The sequence below is a fragment of the Eretmochelys imbricata genome, chromosome 3, assembly GCF_965152235.1.
Source record: "Eretmochelys imbricata isolate rEreImb1 chromosome 3, rEreImb1.hap1, whole genome shotgun sequence".
Lineage (NCBI taxonomy): Eukaryota > Metazoa > Chordata > Testudines > Cheloniidae > Eretmochelys > Eretmochelys imbricata.
Genome location: NC_135574.1, coordinates 47,009,870 through 47,034,929, shown reverse-complemented (window position 1 = coordinate 47,034,929; position 25,060 = coordinate 47,009,870). Strand labels below are relative to the sequence as shown.

The 25,060-nt window shown below is 41.1% G+C and overlaps 1 protein-coding gene across 1 annotated transcript in view; it reads right to left on the bottom strand.

Moving 5' to 3' along the window:
• The window catches only part of HCRTR2 (hypocretin receptor 2), a 71,624-nt gene that overhangs the window by 6,138 nt on the left and 40,426 nt on the right, over positions 1 to 25,060 (bottom strand). Inside the window, exons 2-6 of the mRNA XM_077811587.1 lie at positions 19,024 to 19,202; positions 17,058 to 17,301; positions 8,471 to 8,586; positions 2,496 to 2,716; positions 650 to 771 (exon numbers count right to left, since the gene is read on the bottom strand). Coding sequence (XP_077667713.1) covers positions 650 to 771; positions 2,496 to 2,716; positions 8,471 to 8,586; positions 17,058 to 17,301; positions 19,024 to 19,202 — 882 coding nt within the window. The remainder of the gene's footprint in view (positions 1 to 649; positions 772 to 2,495; positions 2,717 to 8,470; positions 8,587 to 17,057; positions 17,302 to 19,023; positions 19,203 to 25,060) is intronic.

Sequence of the window (25,060 nt, the reverse complement as noted above, 5' to 3'; positions counted from 1 at the left end):
TGCATGGGGCTGCAACACCATTCAAATTTGGCATGTCTGCCTCCCGTCATATGGGGGAAGCTGGGCCAAATTTCCAGCTCCAACAGGCACCAAAGGTGGGAGGGCTAGGGCCCTGCCTCCAACCCTTATCATTGCACCCCAAAATCTACACTTCAAGCTAGTGGGGTAATTCCAGCTTGAGGAGACATAGTCGCCTTAGCTCTGATCAAGCTAGCGTGCTAAAAATAGCATGAGCAGCAGGAGGGGACAGCCACCCTGTCTGTGTGCCTAGAGTCTTGGATGGGTACATACTTGAAGCGGCTAGTCCTTCCCATTGCTCCCACTGCTGTGGCTATGCTCCATTTTTAGCTTGCTAGTTCTATTAGAGCTAGTGCTGGGGTGACACCTTCAGCTTGAAATTTAGACCCACCCTGATTCAAATGAGCACTCCCTATAAAATTAATGGGGATACTTGAGAAGGCAAGGTGCTACTCAACAAGTGTAGCAGACCGTGAGGATAGAGGGACTTATCAGGACCTGCACCTAGATCCCAGTGGTTCAGTTGTGCTGCTGCTCAATTTTCAGGTCAGTCTTTAACCTAACTGATTACTATGCATTACACTTTAACTACATTTTCAATATGTAACACAGTGATCATCTGGAAACTCACCACTGAGAAAGTTATAAATGATAGGGTTCACTGCACTGTTGGCATACACTAACCAGTGCGAGAATGTAAACCAGGCATACACAGTCTCTCTGTCATCAGCATAGTTAAACATCCCCAAAACCCTGCAAAATAAAGAGGAAAAAGCCAGTCTGAAAGACAGCGTATAAGACTAAATATAAATGCTGTACTTTTATTCTATCTGCGGTATCACATAAAGCCCAACATATCCAGCTTTCCCAAGAAAATACAAAACCTCTTCCCACCCAACAACCAGCTTCCATGATGGTTTTGCACAGCGCAGAAGCCACAAGCAGTTTTGTCTTCAATGCACACATGGCATCCAGCTAGATAACAAAAGGGCAATTTATACCATCCAAGGCAAGGGGGGGAAATGTGTCTTTAAGCCAATACGACAATCTCCCAATTCTGGATCCAGCCTCTCAATTCTGGGCCCAGCTCCTAGCGCAACGAGGCTGCTGTAGAGTTAGGGTGGCACTGACTGGCTGCCTGTGGATTCTCTGCTGGCCCAAAATAGCTGGACTGCAATGGCTCCAGCAGCATCCCCTCATGTCCTTGTGCAGGAGGCTGCTGCATTTAATCACTATGGATTATAGCAGAAATGTTCATGTTAACTCTCTGATTACAAGCTTCCCTCCAGTTTGACAATATGAATACACAGAAAATAGAGAAGTGGCACCCATCCATCTGACATTTGCCAGAGGACTTTCAGGTAGGCAGTGTTGTTGTAGCTGTCTTGATCTCAGGATATTAGAGAGACAAGATGGGTGAGGTAATATCTGTTATTGGATCAACTTCTTTTGGTGAGAGAGACAAGCTTTTGAGCTTCCACAGAGCTGAAGAAGAGTTCTGTGTAAGATCGAAAATTTGTCTCTCTCACCAACAGAGGTTGGTCCCATAAAAGATATCCACCTTGTATGTCTATCTTTCATCAGGGCAATACAATTAAGTTCTTTTTGTTACATTTTACTTAATGTAATCGTGCCAAGACAGTGACACTATGCTCATCACCTTCGCAGCTATAAATGTCATTGGAGGTCAGACAGTATAATTTCTCCCCAGTTTGTCAGTGTGTGTGTGTGTGAGAGTGTGAGAGAGAGAGAGAATGAACTGATAGAACAGAGTGTTTACTGAATATACTGTTTGGCAAAAATAGCCACACATAAAATTCATTGATTTGCCTATTATTTACTGATTCATTGATTACTCTGATATCAATATAATAAGTCTTCATAAAAATTCTCCTTTGACTTTTATTATATTCTGGGAGCATCTTCCGAGCTTGGAAGAATTGGAACACTTTATATTTTTGCTTTCGTTAAACAATAAAAGCTTGCTTGCTTCCCTGATTTTGGTAAATTTCTGCATAGTTATATACAGATCAGTTATTAATTTTAATATGTGAAACGCCAGAACAAAATCTTTTGGGCTTAATTCTGCTACACATGCTCACATGGAGTCAAGCCATACACCAGGGCAGTCCTACTGAATACTACCCTACCCAGTGTTCTCCATCAGATACTACACTCCCGGAGTCCATTCACGCAACAATAAGTTTGAATGTGTAGGTCAATGAGATTTCTTGCATGAGTAAGTGACCGCCAACGTGAACACGGGTTTTACAATCTGACCCCAAATTTCTGCCCTTATAATTGTTTAGCTAACAATTTGCTTACAGCGGCTCGCTGAGCTTCAGTTTCTTTATTGTAAAATATGTGGGTATCTATTTCAAAACTAAAAAAAAGAATATAGAAAACCACATCATAGAGAAATGCTTTTAGACAGAAAACTTCCCCCAAACTCTTTACTGCTTGTGAACAAACTTTACCTTTTTAAGACATTGAGGATACTAATTGGTAGATAGCAAAGTGCAAAAACCAAGAGAACCACCATTAGCATACGTGCTGTTTTCCTCCTGGCTCGAATCTGTTTTATTTCAGCTGCTACCCCACTAATCCTTGACTTGGTTGATTGTCCCAGTTTCCGGGGCTGTGCTAAAGAGGGCAGAGGCTTCCATTTTCTTTGAACTACTGATGAAGTTCCTGGGATCTAAAAGATTAAACAGTAAATGGAATCTTCGTTAATGCTGTTCCTCTAAGGGAAATTCATCACCACGTAAAAAGAAGCATCGTAGGGAGTTAATACAAAAAAGATAGGCTGAAATAAAGCTCCATGATAACACAGTACAGTTTAGTAGCTTGTCAAACAAACACTTTAATCCAACACTGCTGTTCATTTAAGAGAAACAGGGTTTCAAAGGTATTATACAGACAATCCCAGCCATGACTTAGTAAGAACAGAACTATGCACATAACTGTGTGCATCCACGGCTTTATATGCTCATTGCATTTTCAAATATGTGTCCTAAGGGTCCATAAGGCAGCTGTGCTTTCCCTATTTATTGGGGGGAGTGAACTTATTTTTTCTGCATTGTGGTCGTTGCCCAGGGTATTCCTAACAGAGATTTGCAAATGGTGTGTGTGTGTTGGGCGGAGAGAGGGAATCATAACAGGATGTATGACTAGTTAGCCTATCCAACGACATGTCTAAATGAGTAGGTGCTGGCTCACTTTGCTCTCTGGAGATTGGTAAGCACCAAGAGCCTGCTGTTGGAGAAGCTGCTCATGGAGGAAGGAGGGCCAGTGGTAGAAAACCCAGACAGTATGGAGAAAAAAGGACATTTTAGCTAAGACAGGGTTACAGAATAAAGGAAAGGGGCACCAGGTTAAAGTCTTCTCAATTAGTATAAAGGTGACCTGTGGGGTAAGAGATGCTCATTTTTGCCTCCTCAGCTTTCTGACTGATGCCTCAGTGGGACTAACTGAAAGTGCATGTGTTGGGCACCTCATCATGCACAGACACCCCATGGAGACTGAATGGGAGAGCTCTGCTCTCTCACTTCCTGTGGTTGGAAAAGATTGCATGTCCTTAGTCAGAGCAGCTAGCCAGGGGTCTGTGGTCCCAACACCAGTGCAGACATGGACTCACTGAATCCCTCAGGAGCGGGTGCTGTGCCAGGTTGAGCTTGGACATCTACGTTCTGGGTAAGCAGCTGACTAACTGCAAAGGAAGCCTGTGCTCTTGCAGAGACATGGCTACACTGGTCAGGGCCTCTGTCACAGTACATGGGGTCAATTCCCCACTGCTGCCTAGCACTCACGTTCGCTATTTCCCCAGTCCTCCTTCAGCCCAGGCAGCTCACATGTCTCATTGCTTTAATTTCCTGCAGCAGGGCACCAGAAACTCCTCAGCATTTGTTAATGTCTCCTGTGGAGGAGGTGCTAGTCCCTACCTAGAAGAAGAATTCACCAAAAGCATTACATGTCCATGAGGTGGACTCTAAAAATCATAAAACTGGGCTGAGCATGAGATTAAAAAATCCTTGTTTGTGTCGGCCTTCCCCTTTCTGAGACTTAAGGCAAAGCTAGTCCCCACTCCCTATTTGTGTGTCATCCTTCTGGGTTGAAAATTCAACCTGAAAAACACACACAAAGCATGGCTACTCTCCAGCTTCCAGCTGCTCAGGCCCTCTCCCATTCTTCCTCTCTGCTTCCCCATAGTGTCCTTTCCAACACCTGCTTCCATACTTCTCGCTCTTTATAGCCTCCTGCCCCTCACATTCTCCCTCTCTGATCCCCCCATGACTAAAAACTTTGACTCCCCTGTTTGCAGGAGACAGGCTTTGGTTTTCTTTTCAGTAAGTATACATGGTGTGGGACAGCACACAAAGGGACTGTCTGAGGCCAGGCTGAAAAGCAGGTGTTTTTACATTTATCTCTAAAGCAGGGACTATTTTCTCTCCATCTCCTTCACTGCCCCTCCCAAGAGGTTTTATGCTGGCCCTCGGAACTACAGGTGAACTTCACTCACAGAGAATCTCATGAGCACAAATATAATGAAAACGTCAAACTGTGCAGGAACAATTGTTTCCATCTTCAGTATTTTCCCACTGTTTATATCTCCATTTTAAATCTGTTTAAAGCACTGGTCACTTGAAAAGTTTCAACTAATTCTGTAAAGTTCAGCAAGGGAGTTTCTGGGTTTATTTCCCCCAACTAGTTAATTTGTCATGTACCAAAAGACTTTTTTTCCCCCACCCTCCCATAATTCAAACACATAAAAGGATTTTGCTTCAACTTCCCCAAAATACTTCAGGGGTGAGAACAAGTATGAAAGGCTACATGTGAAAAGATCTACTTTTTCTGAGAACTGTGAGCGTTTATAATATGAGGGCAATATTAGGCCCTGGTTCTGCAAACTGTTATGCATGTGCATGGCTTTACTTGTGAGCAGTGCCATTGGCTTCAACAGGACTAGTGACATGAATAAAGTTATGTACATGTATAAGAGCTTGCAAGATCCAGTCCTTCGTTATACACATTTTTTCTACACAGGGAAAGTGCCCAGCATCATTATTCTGCAATAATTATTTAAGAATAGTTCCCTGTATGGACATACTTATTCTGGAATCAGAGAGCCTTTTTTCCAGTTCAGTTTAATCCACTTCTAATAAATCCATGGGGGGAGTTTTGAGGAATAGCTGTCATGCTTGAAATTGGCACCCGACCTTACTCTGGAAAAATTTGCCTGTGTAGACAAGCTCTTAATTTAGGATTTTTTTAAAAAAAACTTGATTCAAGTTCACTGTAACCTTCCAGTGAAGATCCATAATGACAAACAGGAAATCAGTGAAGTTGGGTTGTAGGGAACCGCAGGACACAGGATAACATTTAGTATATTGCAGGTGTTTTTATAAACACAAGAAATAAAATCTGAACTCTGACATCACACCACTGAGGATTCACAGCCTTTTGGCCAAGATCCATAGTCTTGTCAATTTAGTATCTGAAATCAGTATGTCCTATTCTCGGGGATTTATCCTACTCTAATGGCAGAATTGACTCTGATTTATGGTATTGGGTCTTTTCCATCTCACTGCTGAGAAACTACACAGAGAGGTGCTACACAAAAACCTGAATTTGGGCTCTGGGAGGTATTTTGATGTTCTGTTCTTCTAATTCCAAAACTGAAGCTTTTCCTTCTATTTCGATCTGATCTTGTTTTCTGAGTTACCATATTAGTAGCAAGAACTGATCAGAAAACAACCCCCTCCCAAATATGTTGGCAATTTCCTCTCCTCTTGATTTTGTTAGAATTTCATTTCAACAAAATTTTTCTGACAAGCTTTATTGATATTTGCATCCAATTTGGGTACAAAGAAATGGAATCTTGCCTCAAGACTTTGTATGGCTTATTTCTAATGAAACACGAGACATGATTGATGAGTCTGTGGTTAGAGATGACCAATCTGCTTTTCAAATGCTTCTAATAGCAAGAGCGGATCACAGATACAGATTGTGGTACAATGTTGATCTCCTTGTACATCCTATAAAGCTGCCCAGTGTTGTAGGAGTTACTGCTGAGAACTTATCTAAAGAAACCTGTTTCTGTTCTATCTCCATTTTGGAGGCATTATAAGAATTGCAAGAATTTGCCTCCTTAAGCCAATAAGCAAATAATTCATAAGATGTTGCAGGCAAAAAATTTTTTAATACATACTCACAGTCAGGCTGCTAAAGTACTATGGCCTGAAGAGAATAAAGCTTGGCTTACATATGTACTACTGATGCATATTTTAATCACATACATACCAGCACAACACACACTTTTACCAATTATTACTATCAACTGAATTATACGGACACATTTAGCTGAGACGATTTGTAGAACACAAATAAGCTCTCTAAAATCCTCAGATGCTTTACATCAGCATTTAGAATGGTTAGAACTGGCGCTAGAAGTTGTAAAACTGCTGTTTTCACCCCCACGTGTATCAAGCTGGAAAGCCAAGCATCATAATCTTGCTTTTAAAACTCGGAAAAATTTTGAAAACAAAACCACAATGGGCCCAATACATTTAAGCACATGTATGTGACTCTCTTAATTATTGAATGTGTGTCAGCATGTCCAGCATAAAGCCATTCAGTCCTAAGGAGATTGTTCAGCTCTTGCTTTATCTCTTCTCCATGATTCATAAAGGAACAAAATCCTTGTGAACAGGAGGGATCCCTGCCTATTAGTAAACAACATAGGTTACTCTAAAAGCCAGGCGTCTGATGCTGTTGCCCTTTGCTTCCATAAAGCTCCTAATTCTGAGATGATAAAACCATGTTTGCAGAGACTTTGCAAAGCAAAGACATGATCAATAAGTTTGGAGAGCAGACAGAGAGTAAAACACAATAGGGATGTCTTGTGAGTGAGTCATGGAGGCTAACTTTTAACCACCTGAAGATTCACTTTAGAAACAGCCCTCATTTTAAAACAAACTGCTTCAAGAAGTTTTCTGTCAAGGCCTGGGAATGCCTTGGCTGTTAGTACTTTGGATTTCATCATCATGTATGTCTAGCAAGATCATTGGTACATTGCAGCAGTCAGAATATTTAGATGGCATTCTGATAAACAGCAGGATTCCTTACTTGGGGTTATTACCAAAGATTCAGAATAGGACTGTTGATTAATTGCAGTTAGCTCACGTGATTAACTCAAAAAAATTAATTGTAATTAATTGCAGCTTTAATTGCACTGTTTAGAATACCAATTGAAATTTATTAAATATTTGTGGATGTTTTTCTACATTTTCAAAAATATTGATTTTAATTACAACACAGCCAATCGCTCTGACAAAGTTTGTTTACATTTACAGGATATATTGCTGCCCACTTCTTATTTACAATTTCACCTGACAGTGAGAAAAGGTGTTCGCATGGCACTTTTGTAACCAGCATTGCAAGGTATTTACATTACATTGCATTCATTAAATTTGTGACTGAACTCCTCGGGGGGAGAATTCTATATCCCGAGCTCTGTTTTACCCACATTCTGCCATATACTTAATGTTACAGCAGTCTCTGATGATGACCCAGCACTGAATAATGGTGTGAACATTTTCAGAAACATTTAGGGATCTGGGCCAAAAAATTTTTAGTGGGGAGGGATAGCTCAGTAGTTTGAGCATTGGCCTGCTAAACCCAGGGTTGTGAGTTCAATCTTTGAGGGGGCGATTTAGGGATCTGGGACAAATATTAGGGATTGGTCCTGCTTTGAGCAGGGGGATTGGACTAGATGACCTCCTGAGGTCCCTTCCAACTCTGATAGTCTATGACCCATCTCAGGTGATTTTGTTGCTGTTATTTTGTTTTCCTATCACTGCAGTGCAAAATTTGAGAAAATGGCCACATTTCCAAACAGAACTTTAGATTTGTAAGGCAACCTTTTCTCAGACTGGGCCCATTATTGCTGGAAAATGGTGGCACATATTTCAGCAACAAATACACGAGCTGTTACAAACTCAAAACTGAGCTGAAATTTTTGTAACAAAATGAAAAAAAAATGTCAACTTTCATACACCTCTGCAGCTTCAGGGCGATATAAAATATCTGTGTAACATCAACCTCGGAGCTCAGTTATTCTCTCTCAATAGGAACCTTCAACCAGGACAACTGGGGATCCATCTTCTTCCCTTAATTGATCTTTTTGCTTCCTCTGTCCCCGAAATCCTCCATCTCCTAGATGGCTGCCCTAGACTGGAGCACAAATTGTTTTTCATTCTGCTTGGCTGCCATCGTTTCTGAAATAGGAGACTAGGATGCAGACTATAATTTCACACCCAAAACTGCTACTGAAGTTGTTGGGTACAAAAGGTTGTATTGATCAGGTCCTGCGTGGCATTATGGAGTTTCTGGAGAAAAACGTTGTCCATTCAAATAGAAAAACATAGTAAGCCAATATAAATCAATGACTTACCTGGCGGCACCATAGTTTTCGAAATATTTGTAAATAGGCCAACACCATAAGACACAATGGTGCCATGTACGTCACCAGAAAAAAACACATGTGGTACATTTTGGGGTAGACCTCACCTGGAAAGAGAATCAAAATAGAAAAAGAATGTACATACAAATATAGTTTAAAAATTACTTTAAGTCACATTATACCTGCAGATACTCAAATGTAGGGCTCATTGATTATAATGGGAGATATATACATGCATCTGATGGCAGAAATTAGTCCATTGCTTTTAGATTCATTCTGTTCATACATTTTAAACAGGCTTTTGCTTCATAGTAGTATGCCACATTGGTGTGTGAAGTGCTATGTCACACTCCTTTGTTGCATGTGTGTTAATTTTTAATCAGTACACAATGCTATTATCTAAAAGCTGTTATCCAGGTATTCAAACGCTCTGTCTGCACTGAATATTGTAATTTAATACATCACTGAGAGGAAGCATGGTCTAATACTCGGGTGCCAGCCTAGGCCATGGGAGACCCATGCTCAAGTCTCTGTGCTGCCACAGACATCATGTGCGACCACTTAGGGCTTATCTACACACCCTATGGTCGTGTGGTTTCTAAAATGCACTAACACGTTGTGTATTAACTGGTCTGTGTAGCTCCTGATGGTACACACCAAAGGCTCCCTTGTGCTCTTTAACATAGCATTTTTTCAAACAGCACCAGCAGGGTTTCCACAGACCACTTAATGCACCCACATGTTAGCATGCTTTAGAAATCGCACCCCCCTTGAGTGCAATACTATACCACATAGTCTCTCTGTCACAGTTCTCCAACTGGAAAATGGGGATAACAGAATTTCCCTACCACACAGGCATGTTGTGAGGATAAATACATTCAAGACTGTAAGGTGTTCCGGTACTGAGATAGCAATGAGGGCCATATAAGTACCTAAGGCAGACAGATAAAGATGTCTTTCTGCTCCTGAGATAAATGTATAAGATGTACTCTGAATAGTGGCGGTTGGGAGTGAAGTATATAATGGAGCCACTATAAAACACAAGCTGGAATGGTTTTTGTTCCTTTAATTCAGTTAGAATTAACAAAATCAGAGACTCAGAAGTCAGGAAATTCCCCCAAGTAATTTTGGCCTCTTACCTTAACTCTGTCCCTTAATATATACATTACAATATTTCCTCTTTAGATTATATATTGCTTGTCAGATTATTCGATATATAATATACTACCAAAATTGAATTTATTCCAGAAATTGTGCCCATGTGCCCTTCCACTTTACCATGCAACTGATTGTGTGTCTCAGCTGATAAGTAAGTTAGTTTAGGTTTTAGTCAGAGGAAGAATAAGACAGTATTAGAAGGTTTCAGAGAAGTAAATACATTTGTGCTCCACATTGGGCACGCCTGGCAAGCAGTTGTAGGGTTCAAGAGTTCTCATCTCTGTCCAGAGCTTTCAAATGGTTTAGAAACAAAGGACTAGCTGTTTTTTCGCCCCACAAGAGGACCTAGTGCACTTTTAAAAAAACCCACAATATATTATTTACAAAGTATCAGTGTCTATAATGTGTGAAAAGGGTGAAGTTTTGGTGGTTGAAAAACTATGAAAAATGGTGTTTCTTTTAGAATGTATTTTTGGGACAAGTAATGCATGTTTACATAGATATACTGTACTCTTTTCAGATATTAGTAAAGGAAGTTACACTGTAGGGCGGGCGGGAAAACAAGGCTTCTGTTTTGCAAAAGATTTCGGGATTTCCAAATTTGTTTTCATTCTAACGTGGAATGAAAATGAGACCTGTTGCATTGTTTCATGAATAACTATATAAAGAAAGAGAAATCGTCCCTCTGCTGGAACTATTGGGAGAGAACACGAGTGACATTGGTTGTATAAGTTGGTGATTGCACACTTATCTGGGTGGTGGAAGACCCAGGTTCAAGATACTGCTCTGAATGAGGCAGAGTTAAGGATGAGTGGTCATCTTAATTTCTGGAGTTTCCTGACCTTTGAGTGCTTAATTTATCCACTTTAATGCTGCACACCCCTTCTTGAGTATCCGTTATTACCAGCTGCCAAGTCCCATAAGTATACCCTGCATGTTTTGGTTTGTGGAGCTCACATCAATTATACCATCAACACCTTTTCTCTTATAGTTGGAACATTTATTTTATTGTCAATGATGTTGCACTTGTTTAGCTGCCATGATCTCAAAAATGTTTTACACACGATGAATTTAAATGAATTAAGCCTCACAATACTCCTGTGAGACAGGGAAATACCGTCATTCACCTTTCACAGCTGGCGAAATTAAGTTTATGTGATTTATTGAGACCAGAGGAGGTCAATGAGAAAGCTGAGACCAGATTCTTCCTGCTCCCAAGGCATTGTCACCTGCCCCAGCAGAGCTCTGCAGGCAGCAAGGCATCATCAGGAGTTTATGGCTTCCAATTTAGCAGTCTGAGTAAAATGGAAACATTAAAGCAGGCCAGCTAAGTACAAAGTGCTGATGGGCCAGGTTGGAGGAAGAAGCCAGCGTTCTCCTTTGAAGTTCAGCCACCTGCAAAGTGCTAGCAGCTGAACATCAAAGGAAACCTGTGTCCCTCCTCCACCCAGGGCAATGAGCTTTGCAGAACTTTTACTTAAGAAGCTTGAATCTGTTTAGCTTCTCAAGCTAAAAGAAAGCTTTCAAGCTGCTTAGTAATTACTGCAGCAGGCAGGAGGAGGGACTGGTCTGGGATGCTGGTCATTTATCAGATGGTTTCGTCCCTGCCATCATACTCAGACTGGTGCTGAGTGGGAACATCCATCAGTGTTCTGCATAAAGATCAGCGATGACATTTCAGCTGCCTAACTGAAAACCCCGATCCTTCGGCCCGTCCCACACAAGCCAGGGGTGGGGAACGGCGAGGGGGAGAGAAAAGTCCTTATCTTAGATGGACCACTACCTGGGCTTTCAGATAGGAAGGGGGGACACACAGGTGTGGTGGTCCCTGCTTCAAGAAGAAAGGGAAGATCTCCATGTCTAATCCCCTTTGCTGAAAAGAGGGGAGAAAACTCAAAAGGATTCATGGGGGTAGAATGAGGAGATGGTACTTGCCAATGTGCTTGAGATCCTTGATGACAGATGCAGAGTCTCACCCCACTCCACCTACCACTCAACTGGTGTTGCAGGGGAGGGAGAAATGGAATAAAAGGTGTTTGGATTTGAGCAATGAGGGATGGAGAGTCTGTTGGATGGGAATGGAGGAAGGGTCTGAAAGGACAGGTTAGAACAAAAGTAGTGGCATAGAAATGGCGATGATCAAGGGGTGATATGACAGAGGATGCGGCTCAGCTCTCTAATTTATCAGCTTTTCATGGACTTTTGGTAAGTTTGCCCCACACATTATCATTTCTGGAATTATTAAACATATAGTCTTTAGCCAACAACTTTAACTCTGACCCACATAATTCTAGAGGTTCACATGCACCTTGTACTCCACTGCAGAATTTACAGCATGCAAATATAGAGGGGACATATTCAAATCTAAAGTAATGTGCCCTTGCTGTGTACTCATAATTGCAGCAGATCAGTGACAGAGGTGTGCCCTCAGCTGACATGCAGGACCGGCTCTAGGCACCAGCAAAGCAAGCACGTGCTTGGGGCGGCACAATGCCAGGGGCGGCGTTCTGGCCACCCCCCCCTTTTTTTTTTTGCTTGGGCAGTTGCGCTTTCGGAGCTTGGGGCAGCAAAAAACCTAGAGCCGGCCGTGCATGCATGTGCGTGTGTGTACATAGACACACACTTATACATACATATATATATATAAACCTCTCTCTTCAATCCATATCAACATGTAACATTATTGTTCCTCCTCATTTTTGCATTTCAGGGTCCCTTGAAAACAAGCGGTGAATGTTGCTGGAACTTTTCCACTCCTCGGATTCATTTTTGCCAATTTCACTTTGGACATCAGAATTCTAGCAAACTTCTTGATGCTACCCCATGTAAAGCAATGTTTTGCTTGCGCTATAGGCAGCTGCTGAGAAAGTTAATATGAGCGGGCTTAGCCAGGGAACAAGCTTTACTGGACAATTCTCAGAATCAAAAAACAAAACCCCAAACCCTGCACCACAGTGGACAATAAGCATTTATTTTAAGTGTTAACTGCTAAACATTCAGATAAAGCAGAATTTATAACCTTATCTTTAATGGCGCCATCTAGTGACTTCCAATTTTGTTACAGTGTTCAGATTTGGAGGGCAGAATGCTGCCCTTTACTGTGAGTAACCTAGGAGGAAAAGGAACACAAAGTCTTCCCTTCACCCATGCAGTGGAAGTGAGGATTCTCTCCATATTCTCTTGAGTGCTTGGAGTGGGTTTGGTTAGTATACATTGGCTGCTAACCTTTTTCATCAACCGTACCAAAAGAGTGTGGTTAGCTGATTTGGACACATGATGCAGCCATTTTAATTTACATTTCTTTAATTGTGGGTCTTTATCATCACATTCATCATATGATAACTATGGACTATGATAAAACCCATGGTAAAAACAGGTTCCTTAAGTGACTCCACACAGTTCATAGGTGGGACTCTCTTGCATTCCCAAATAAATTATTATTATTAATCTGGGCTAGGACTGAAAAATCCTCAGCCTAGAATTGGCCATGAATGTTCCTCCTGTTCTGGAGTGAAAGCCTGAAGCAGTTAGAAAGAACTTGGATGTTGACAGAGGCTGAGCAACTGCACCCCTTGCAGTTACTAGCAATAACTCCAATAGGCACACACAGATATTTATTAATAGAGGTTGCCACTCTTTGTTCATTGTGAAGGAGTCCAAGCCATCGTGGGAAGGTGCTGACCAAAATAGAGCAATTTGAAATAGAGGATTATTATTTTAGGTGCATCTACCATTTGCCAGTAGACTAATTAGCACTGAGGTGACATCATCAAATTTCATTTGTGTATGAATTCTGTTTGATGGAAGTGAATGTCCTATGGTTAGATGCATAATTTAATGGAAAAGCCAGCAGTACAGACTAGGACTGTGTGATCTTTAAGTGGAGTGAAAAAAGCTTCTGGTTTCAAAAAAAACTTCCAGGCATGTTTTATATTTTATACCCAGAATAAAATATCTATCTTGGAGATGAGGCTCCTTTGACGTCATTAACAGTACAATCACATAAGAAATAAAGATAGCGGCTTCCCCTCACCCCAAACCTGAAAACAACTATCAGAAATTATTCAGACACAAACCAAACCTTGTTCTATGCACAAATACCAGCCTTTGTCAAGTCCCTTCCTACCTTCCACAAAGCCTGTGAAATGTGGCAGCCTTTGTAACATACCATGAAGGTCAGCAGATTCTGGCTATCTTGGACCAAAGGAGGGAGTTCATTACATACTATGGGCCCTTTCTGGAGAATGCTCTCCAGGCAGCTCCCTATCGTTTATACTGAGGGGGCTCCAGCTCCTGAGCCTCTGTGGATTACATCTGCAGCGCAGCAGCCAGGCATGGGGTGAGAAGCAGTCTCTAGAATAGGCTGCTCCTGAGCCATTTAGGGCCCTACAGATTAATATCAACACTTTACATTTCTCTTGTAAACCAACAAGCTGCCAGCGTAGGTCCTGGAACACTGGCATCGCAAGCTGTTGGCAAGATACCCTATGTAATTATTGAGCTGCTGATCTTTTCTTTAATCATTTTCTATTTCTGGGTCGATTTAACACGTAAATCTAAACTTGAAGAGAGAAATTCATGATTATGATGGTCAGGTCTGCAATTATAAACAGAAATTAGAATCTCCAGGTGAGATGAACATTTCCAGCAATGTCCTCAGATGGAGAAAGCTAGTAACAAATGATAGACCTGCTCCCTCAGTTAAAAGTGCCGGTATCATTCATGCCACATCTGCAGGACATCTCCCTCCTCCTATGAAACTCACTGCAGTTTTATCTGTATTGAGCCAACCAGCTCCCATCTCTGCCCCTCTGGATAAGGCGTTAAAGAGGAGTGGCTGGGTTGGAGGAGATAGAGAACAAGAGTTCATATCATCTACATACTGAAAACACCATGGGCCTGCATACACAAGAAGCAGGGACCATTGTATTAATTTTGATGGAATGAATGGGCCCAAAGAGTCAAAGGTGTTAACTTGACCCTGCCACTGTCCAGCATTAAAAGGTTTCAAACAAGGTGCAGGGTTTGGTATACAGAGACCTCACCCTGCTTAGTACCATGGCAAACATGCCATTAAATATCTTTAAGCCTTTAATTAAAGATCCAGAAAGGATAGAAAAACAGTTGTAAATGTGAAGTGTTGAATAAGGCTTTTATTTTAGCAGTGCCCCTTGTTCCCTCTTCCCTTAGCTGTAGAGAATGTTCATAAGGCACATGAAACACCTCCACCCCTATTTGAGAGTCTTTCAGACAGTGTTAAAGACGGTAATAACTGTCCTAATGGAGGAAAGGGAAGAAGTTAGTTGAGATGGGCTGGAGCAGTCATTGCTGTTGTTGACAAAGTCCCATCCTGATTTTCTGAAGACAAAACAAGACAGATGCACACAGAAGGGGAGAGAAAGGAGGACAAGTGCAGCGCCTGTCTTTGGCACTGACTTACTTGCAACCTCATTGCTAGAGGAACACAGGCACAGCACGTGGTCTTAGCAGCACTCCAAGATCTGGCCAACTTGTAGCAGCATTTGGCTATTTAGGGCATTGCTTCTAGGCATCTTTCTGGTCACAGGATTACAGCGATGTGGCACAATGTGCAATCTTGGTCAACTAAGCTACACACTTACCAACCAGAAGGCAGAGAGGGAAAGGAAAGAGAAGAAATAAGGTGGGGAAGGAAATGGACACACAAGGGACAGGGATGACAAAATCCCACATCCCAGTGGTGTTGGGATTTAGCTGGAGCTGGTGGAGGTTGTGATGTCATCTGGGTATTTCTCTTTGGCCACGGCTCGCCGTCCCCAGCCAATGGGAGCTGTAGGAAGTGGCAACAAGCACATCCCTGCAGCCCACCACTTCCCACAGCTCCCATTGGCCGGGAACAGCAAACTGGCCACCGGGAGCTGTGAGGGGCCATGTCTGCAGACAGTCAATGTCAGCAAAATGTCTCACGGCCCAAAATCAGCTTACCCTGATGGGCTGCATGCGGCCTGCTCGTTGCCTGCCACTGGTCTAGACTAATCCAGTCTTTGAGACATCCTTTCGCATATTTTCCATTAACATTTATTGTTATAGGTTTCAGAGTAACAGCCGTGTTAGTCTGTATTTGCAAAAAGAAAATGAGTACTTGTGGCACCTTAGAGACTAACCAATTTATTTGAGTATAAGCTTTCGTGAGCTGTAGCTCACGAAAACTTATGCTCAAATAAATTGGTTAGTCTCTAAGGTGCCACAAGTACTCCTTGTATTTATTGTTATAGGTTACTGTGATATCTTATGAATTGTTACATACTTTTTACAATTGAGTTTACAATTAGGATAAATTTGTAGGCTCAATTATTATACCAGGACCAAGATGGAACCTTCAAAACATCACATCAAAGAGCCCTCATCAGTTAATGCCCAAGGTTGCGTAAAGTAACCAATTACAATAATACATGAAAACACAACCTGATTACAATGTAACAAAACTGATCGCAGCGATTGGACTGCTTTTAAAAAAAATACAACCTTGAGAAAGGATCTGATTGTATTTTAGTCTATTAACTTGAAGCGGTTAACCACGTTCCTTTTAGCTACATGTCTTGGCAATCCTGGCATTACTTTCCCGAGTATGAATGATTACTACATATTATTAAGTATTATTAAGGTGTTGATTGTATACATTGTCAGAATCCCAGTGCGCAACTCACATGCACTATTAGTGCTGGAATTATTCCAGGGCCCACCAGAGTTGAGCCCCAATAGTTCAAGGAAGTGGCTAGGACTAACTGCAACAGGAAGTCAGACTACATGAAAGTAGCCCAAATTCCAAAACTGCACAGTGCAGAAGTAATCTGGAAGGACTGATTTGTACTTTTTGGATGCAATCATTTGTAATAGATCATGTTTTCCAAATAACGTTAGTAATGCTGTCCAGGCCAAATTTCAATCTGCGGAATGAACTGCTTCCGATATTGCTGGCAGGTTTATAAATTCTGTAGTTGTATGCAATTTGAATTGTAAATCTGGGAGATTTCTGAGGAATTTATATAATGCAGACAACTGTCAAAGTCAGGGTCCCAGGAAAATGGACCAATGGTCTATTCTCTGGAGATAAATTCCACAGGCCTGATTTCTGCAGTCCTTGTACACCTCTATCCTCCTTTGATCAATAGGTGTTATATAAGTATAAGCATTACAGGATGGGAACATTTGTTCCAATGGAGAACATTAAGATGACCAAGACAAAGAGAGCCTCTTATTGCACATCCATCTGAACTTGGCTTCCAATTGACTTTGAACATTAGCAAGGCAGAGGAAGATGAAATGTAACAGTTTCTGAAAACTAGTAGTTTCAAGAACCACCATATAATTAACATGCCAAGCTATTTTCATTATATCCTGGCAGTATAAGTTCCATTCTTATGATCAATAACACACTTACCTCCCCAGTGCTCATCACAAACTGTGAATAAGATTGTTTTGTTAGCTAATCCTGGGAACACACTGCTGCATTCCATAACAACAGCCTGAGGAATCATTATAACGCAGGATACAATCCAGATAACGATAATGCTATTCCTTGCCCTCTTGGCTGTGCTTTTAAACATCAAAGGGTGACAAATTGCATACCAGCGATCCAAAGCGATGCAGCTAAGTGTTAGTACAGACACAGAGACTGACACAGTCTAAGGAAACAAGGAAACATTGTGTAAACTTTTCTGATTTTTAACTTTGAATACAATTTATATTTTCAACACGATCAGAAATCTATTTAGAGTTGATATTCCATGATCAAGGGCTGTTAAATAGTGATTCTTCCAAGAAAAACAAATTCCTTTTTATATCACTTGTCACAAAATTCACATAGGTCTCAGTCTGCTAGCCTAACTCATTCTCAGAAAAAAAAGCAATGAGGAGTCCTTGTGGCATCTTAGAGACTAACAAATTTATTAGGGCATAAGCTTTCGTGGGCTGAAACCCACTTCATCAGATGCATGGAAAATACAGTAGAGAGGTATAAATACACATCAGATGAAAAGATGGGAGTTGCCTTACCAAGTGGGGGGTCAATGCTAACGAGCCAATCTATGCGTAATCCCACTTGAATCAACAGGACAACTCACAGACCACTCAGTTTGAATAAGTGTGGCAGAATCAGGCCTCATAAGAATAAACTCATCCATTTTAGACTTTGTAAGCATTATTTATAAAAGTGTATATTTTTACAATATGAAAATAAAGCTTTAAACCCACTAACTACATCTTGCTTTGTAGGAGACATTATCTCGTTTGATGTGCTATGAACCTATATCATCATTGTGTCTTCCCAATTTTCACAAAGGCAAGGGGAAATCACAGTCACATTAAAAAAAAAATCCGCTTGCAGTTGATAAAAATAGGATCATTGGATTTTTCCACTGACTACAAACAATAAACTCATTGCTCATTTTCTTCCATTCAATACACTGGGTGACCGTTTCATGTCCTTTCTACATTCAGTGGGGTCTTCCGAACCAGGTACAGGCCAACAGTTAACGTACCAACAAAAATCTCCTGCAGCAGTGTTGTGGCTCTGAAATAAGTTGGGCCATTCTGATTCAATGCACTGGAGCAGAGGGCAACACATATCCACGGATCAATTCATGGAATTATTATACCCAACCAATACTATGGCCCATGCTGCTCCCTTTGAAATTTGTGTGCACTGGGGGCCTTGATTCTGACCTCAGTTACACCACTGTAAACCCAGATTTCAACTGAGGTACTTTGGATTTACACCAGTGAAAAGGTCCAAAGATTTACCATACTGGAATGCCCCACTGGCCCATCTAGTCTGATAAGGAAAGGAAGGCACAGTTGTTAATCACTTCACTGGAAAAGGCTTCAGAACTGATTTAACTTAATAATTACGAATGGCAATAACTGAGGCTTAACTGGGAGAGTATGAACAATTTCTGCTGCTTGTGGGGATCTTTGGTTATTTCTACATAGCACTTAGTAAGGCATATGGAATTCTGAACTCCACTTTCTAACTACAGAGGGCCCGATGCTCTGTCACCCGGCACCTTGGGTAGTCATTATGTCCAAGCAAAGTGGGCACAAAATATCACTGTTCTGATATTTTAATGCTTTATGTCCACTTTATTGATGTAAATGACTACACAAGGTGAAGAGTATCACAGATTCTGTCCCGTGTGTTTACTGCCTAAAAAAAAAAAAAAAGAGAGAAAATACTGAGAATAATACTTATTCAGCTAAGAATTTTACTTAATGTTATGTAGTTGGGCATTTGGAAGGGGAGAAGCACTTAAATCACAATGTCTACCCCTTCCATTAGGAAGTTCCAATTAAGCAGATTCTACCGTACTGTTCCTTTTTGACAACAGCAGTGGTATGGAGAACAATACCTGTAAATAGGGGATCACCTTGCAGAGGGTCTGCCCAAAGAACCAAGTTTCTGTGATATCCACTACTAACGTGGCTGGAAGACAAGTGATTGTGACAAGAACATCAGCCAGGGAGAGGTTTACTATGAAGTAGTTGGTAACTGTCCGCATGTGATGGTTCTTCCACACTGCAATACAAACTGAATTTACAAAGAAGGGTTAGTACATTTGAAACAACATGTGGAAGGAACACTTCAATGGGACAACACTTTATAGGAGCAACTAGTAATTGGAGGATGCAGAAACATTTTCTGAAGAAGGTTTTAAATATGTAGTATAATGTAAATATGTAGGGACAGTTAATTTTCTTTTACAGTGAACAGCCTGGAAGCATGGAGAAACAGCTAGAAACAAGGAGGAGACAAAGTCATGTGACTAATCAATTCTCCACAGACTACAGTTTAGGTATTGTTGGTTTGATACGTAGATCAGTCTATTTTATTACAGGTACAACAGCATGCAGTAAATTTTATACAGTATAAGGCTCGTATAAATTAGTTTGTTTTTCCTATTGATCCAAGCTGTAAAGCTTTATAAACCAGGCAAATCACTACATCTGAGTGCAGTAAATCAATAAGTCAGTAAGCTAGCAAAGTAAAAACTGAGGTTGCGGAAACCAACTTGAGAAAAAATAGCTTTGTGTAATAACCTAGGACATAAAACCTTAAGAGACTAGGTTTCTGAATATTTTGACTTCTCAAGTGTTAGAAAGATTTCCATTCCCTCTTTTAAAACTGACTCCTACAATGCCCCAATCTACCATCTCAACAATTTTACCGCAACAGCAAATTTATTAATCCTTTGTACACAGAATGTCCTTCTGTCCTGAGCAGAGATGGGTCATGTCTTCAAATCTCAGGCTGGATCCAAACTTTCCTTAATTTCAGGGATTTGGTGTTTGGTCCAATTTAGATATATTAGCTAGATGAGAAGTGCAGATCTGAATCTGAACTCTCCCAATAATCAAAGCTGGGTTTCAGAGTGAGTTTTAGTCTGGAGACTTTAGTCTCTCAGCTCTGGTCCTGAGCTCACTAAAACACAGCGTTCAGACCTCAGGTTTAAGGAGAACACAGTCTTGAGTGACAGTATTTCTTACTTCGGTGAGTTAAGTTACAAAAATAACTGTTTTTAACCCTACTATTTTTACTTGATGCATAATACCAATGTAGTTGTGGGATCCGTAGCTGGTAACCATGAAGATTATGGCAGAGGAGATTCAGTAGGTTACAGAGGAGATGCACACTATGCTCTCTCATGAGCCTTATTCACACTAGAGAAATGATGCAAATTTATAAGATTGTTGCTGACACCACTTCAGATTAACTGGTGTTAACACCGAAGCTCAAGGTACTCTAGGTCAGCAGTTCCCAATCAAGGGTCTGGGGTGCCCCGGGGGGGGGTGCTGCAAGCAGGTTTCAGAGGGTCCTCCAAGTATGGCCAGCATTAGACTCGCTGCAGCCCAGGGCAGAAAGCTGAAGTCCCACCACATGAGGCCCTGAGCTCTGCCACCCGGGGCTGAAGCCAAAGCCTGAGCAACATAGCTTCACAGGGGGCCCTGTGGCATGTGATCCCAGGCAATTGCTCTGCTTGCTACCCACTAATGCTGGCCCTGCCTTTTGTTGTGGCAGAAAATCAGTTGTTGTGGCATAGGTTGGCCATGGAGTTTTTATAGCATGTTCTGGGGGCCCCAGAAAGAAACAGGTTGTGAACTCCTGCTCCAGACTATATGATTTTTACTTTTGTTATTTCCCTTAAACAAAAATAAAAGTAACCCAGCAAAAATGGTATGAATTAGGTAATGCTATCTGTCCTTACTGCAATGTATAGCTAGCTGTACAGCTGAGAGAGTATATCTTTGTTACCCCTCCCAGCTGGGGAGTGGGGTGGGGAAAGCAGTGGCTTCTGTCCCCAAGGATTCTGGCGTTGAAAGAGAATGGATCTTACTCTATAGCAACCTCAAAGTACAAGACAGGCAAAGTGGCCATCTGGCCTCCCTGAAAACCCTGGACAAGGAATCTCTAGGGAGTGGCACATAGCACCAAGCTAAATAGTATGAAGATGAAAGGTATATGGGCCCTGTAGATGAATGAAGATTTGGAAGGGTCATGTTTCAGGAGACGAGGGTACCAGCTATGCAATAAGAATCTGTCCAACTCCACCAAACTTGTTTGGACTTTGGCTGATGATGATCAGGGATCCTAGAAATCCATTTGCCATTGAAAATCGTGGAATTTGCATTTTTACAGAGAATCTTTCATTTTTACATTTATTAACTATTAACTAAATTTTACTGAAATTTACACTTATTCAATGCATGTAACCTCCTCCTCTTGAGGTTGTTTTTGAATGTCCTTTACATTTACAGTGGAGCCCCATTTATCCAGTTGAATTGGGACCAGGGTCAGATCAGACAGTCAAAAATTGGGATAATCCAGAGAACTGGCAAGAAGCTTTTTATTCCTTATGTTAAGATTGCGGGGCAAGGGGGCTCAGGCAGTCAGACCCAGCAGCCTGGGGCTGACTACTTGAGCCCCAGCCACTGTGAGTACCCAGGCAGCAGGTGGTTTGGTCAATATTGAAAGCAGGATTATGGAGGCTCGGCTAAATGGGGTTCTACTGTTTATCAATAAAACATTGTGTTCAATTTATACCTATATATACTGTGTCTAGGGAAACTAAAGTTAAGCATTTCATTTTAATCACAGAAAAAACACAGATTTTTATGGGATTTTTAATCAGAGAATTTTGGTTTTTTTGTCATGCAAAACAAGGATCCCTGATGATGACTGAAACAATAAAAGGATCCCTGAACAAACCATGATTTAATGTTTGATACAAGCCTTTCACACAGCCCTAGACACATGGTAGTGCAAAAGAAAGAGTTGAGAGAGACACAGAAAGCGGAGAAGGAAGAGAGTTTAAGATGGGGAAAAAGACAAGAGGAGAAGAGATTCAAAAAGGAGAGAAAAAAGGTAGGGAAAGGAATAAGTAAGAGAGAGAAGTTCCCTTTGAAACCACAATTCTATCCAAACTGTAAACATCTCACTGCAATAATACTCTACTCGAATCTCCTCTGCAATTCCGCCCCCATTTTCGTTTTGATTTTACAACAAGAAACAAGATAAAAAAGGAACTCAATCCTTCCTCAAAGTGACTGCTATTCTTATCTTTGCCACATAGTGTCAGTAAAAGCTTGGAAACTAAAATGAGTTACCATGCTGTGCCCTGTTTAGAAGATGCGTTGCAGCTCTAACAAATGAATCCATCTGTAAGACTGCTTCTCAGAGAGTTGATTGCATTGAGTTTGAAGTTTGGTGAGAAGATACAATTGTGGTTTCTGGCCATTATTCACACAGAATGCAGAAAACTTCACTCTCTTCAAGGGGAGCACAATGAAGGGAAATAGATTACTGCGGAAGAATGCAACTTTTGCCAGAAAATATTTATGAGTACAGAGAAAATGGCTTACAGGGAAATCTCATGAGGGATTTGACTAGAATTTACAAGTGCACAACAAATCCATACCAAAGATTAAATTTAAGAAAGATAGTCTGAAGTCCATATTGTGTGAGTAAAAAAGGCTTTAGCTACCTCATTACATTCTATTACAAAACCTCAGATGTGACAGTATATTGGGGCTTTTAGATCCTGTGTTCTGCAACAAGAGACGTGCTCCCAGTGGTTTTAAATGTCCTGGGATATTTTCATTATAGTTGTGCAATGCTGCATATTTGATCACTGTAGTACATTGTATATGAAGTTGAATATGAAAACAACATGAAGACTCCAGGTTAATGTAAAATGCAGCTGCCTACCTCCTCCAAGATTTAGGCTGCTATCAGTACTCAGATTATGTGCTATAGTCCTTCCATTGACTTCTACTATGCTTCTGCTGTTAATCTGTGATCTAGGCCATGTCGACACCTGCCATTTAAAGCAGAAAAAGTACCTTTTTTGAGCAAAATCCATGGGAGCATCTACACTTGCCAATGACTTTTTGCGGTGAAGCACAGAAGCGTCACCACAAAAAGAAAACGAGAGGCGTACAGCTCTTACTGGTGATGCTTTTGTGGTGATGTGCAAGTGAAGACACGTTCTTCCTGTTTACACAGTTTTTAGCCTCCGCAGGACATCCCACAGTGCCTAGGTGACCACTCTGGCCAGCAGCTCTGCTGCTCTGTTGCCAGGTAAACAGACATCCACCTCTCCCCCTGTAAAGCCCTGGGAACTTTGAAACTCCCCTTCCTGTTTTCTTGGCAAGTGCTCACTTATCATCTGGCCAGGTGACAATGGCTGCTCCACGGAGCCAACAATCTCCTGCCTGGAGCAATGCTGAGCTACTGGAGGTGATCAGTGTTTGGGGAGAGGAGGCTGTGCACGGACCCAGGATGCCCCGTGATCACCACCCCCCCCCACAAGACTCATAGTCAAACTGGAGAGAGCTGTACTGTGGGATAGCGGCCCTCAGTGTGCTGCTCATGTAAATACTCTGCCGCCTGAGGAAGTAAGTGAGTACACAAACCAGTGCTTTACTTTCACCGGTTCCCTATCACCAGTGAAATTTACAGTGCAAAAACTCTACACATGTAGACATACTCTTAGACACTAATCCTAAACCTGTTCAGTAACACTTCAGAAGGGTCCAACTAACCTCTCATTCAATGTGTTTCCTTCCAATTTGACCTCTAAACCCAAATAAAACCGTAACTCTTTGGCATATTTTTACCATAATTGCCATAGCATATATTTTGAAAGGTGCAATGCTGAGTTATTTTGTTGACAGATACTATGTACAAATCTGGATACATACAAAGAATTATTATTTTCTTCTTTCTTTATCACATGCTTCCTTTACTTCCTCCTCTCCAATTTATTCAATGACATCACAATTCACTGGTTGAAATGTTACAACAAACTCCCATGGAAGTGATTCTTATGTTACAAACACGGGTTGGTGGCATCTCCAAATGTATCAGTTAGGAAGAAAAGAGGAAAAGCTTCAATTTTACACACGCACAATCTGATAATCAGCAACAATGAGATAAATGAATTCTGTTAGAGGAAAAATGCCTTTACTGATATATTACCACCATACCATTTCCTGGTGCTCTACTCTAGGGGCCCGTTGTAAGCTCAACCTTGTTCTGCTTGTGAGATCTAACTAATCACATCAGAAGGTGGCATGGCTGCAGTCTAGGCAATGCTTAATTAAAAAACAACCCACAAACTTTAACAATGGTCATACTTAACTGGTCATCTGCTGTAGTAACTAAATAACACTGTCAGTATTTGCAGGATATAGGGAACACTGCTACTACCGAGGTAATGTTACTTAGGAAAGATTATATTGAAAGATTGTATCATTACCTAAAATGATTTTGTGTCCTTAGTGCATATATCTCATACATACATGATTTTTCGACCTTTTTTGATAACTGTAGTATGATTTTTCAGATTCTTACACAACACTATATAATTGTGTGCACATATTTATATAAAAACAGCTCAGCATAAATCAGCATACATTTTTAAAAAGTCTATAATATTGTGCCCATTATACACTGGGGGCATAATTATAGGTGCAAATGATTGTTTTCAGACAGCACAAGTTAGTTAGCTGTCTAAATTATACTAAGTGTTTCTGAAACTGATTACAAAAACAAAATGAGATTCTGGATTGAGGCCTCTTTCATAGTTTCACTTGTTATCTAAAAGAGTATTCAAACGGCAGTTAATTAGTAGGTTGTTTTTAGGAAAGAACCCTTACCATTTACTGTAATAAGAATCAGTGACTATCTCCTTCCTTGGAAGTTTTTAAGGTCAGGCTTGACAAAGCCCTGGCTGGGATGATTTAACTGGGAATTGGTCCTGCTTCGAGCAGGGGGTTGGACTAGATGACCTTCAGGGGTCCCTTCCAACCCTGATATTCTATGATTCTATGATTCTATGACTATGAAATGCTTCTTTCTGATACAAAATTATAAAGGAAAAAATAGCA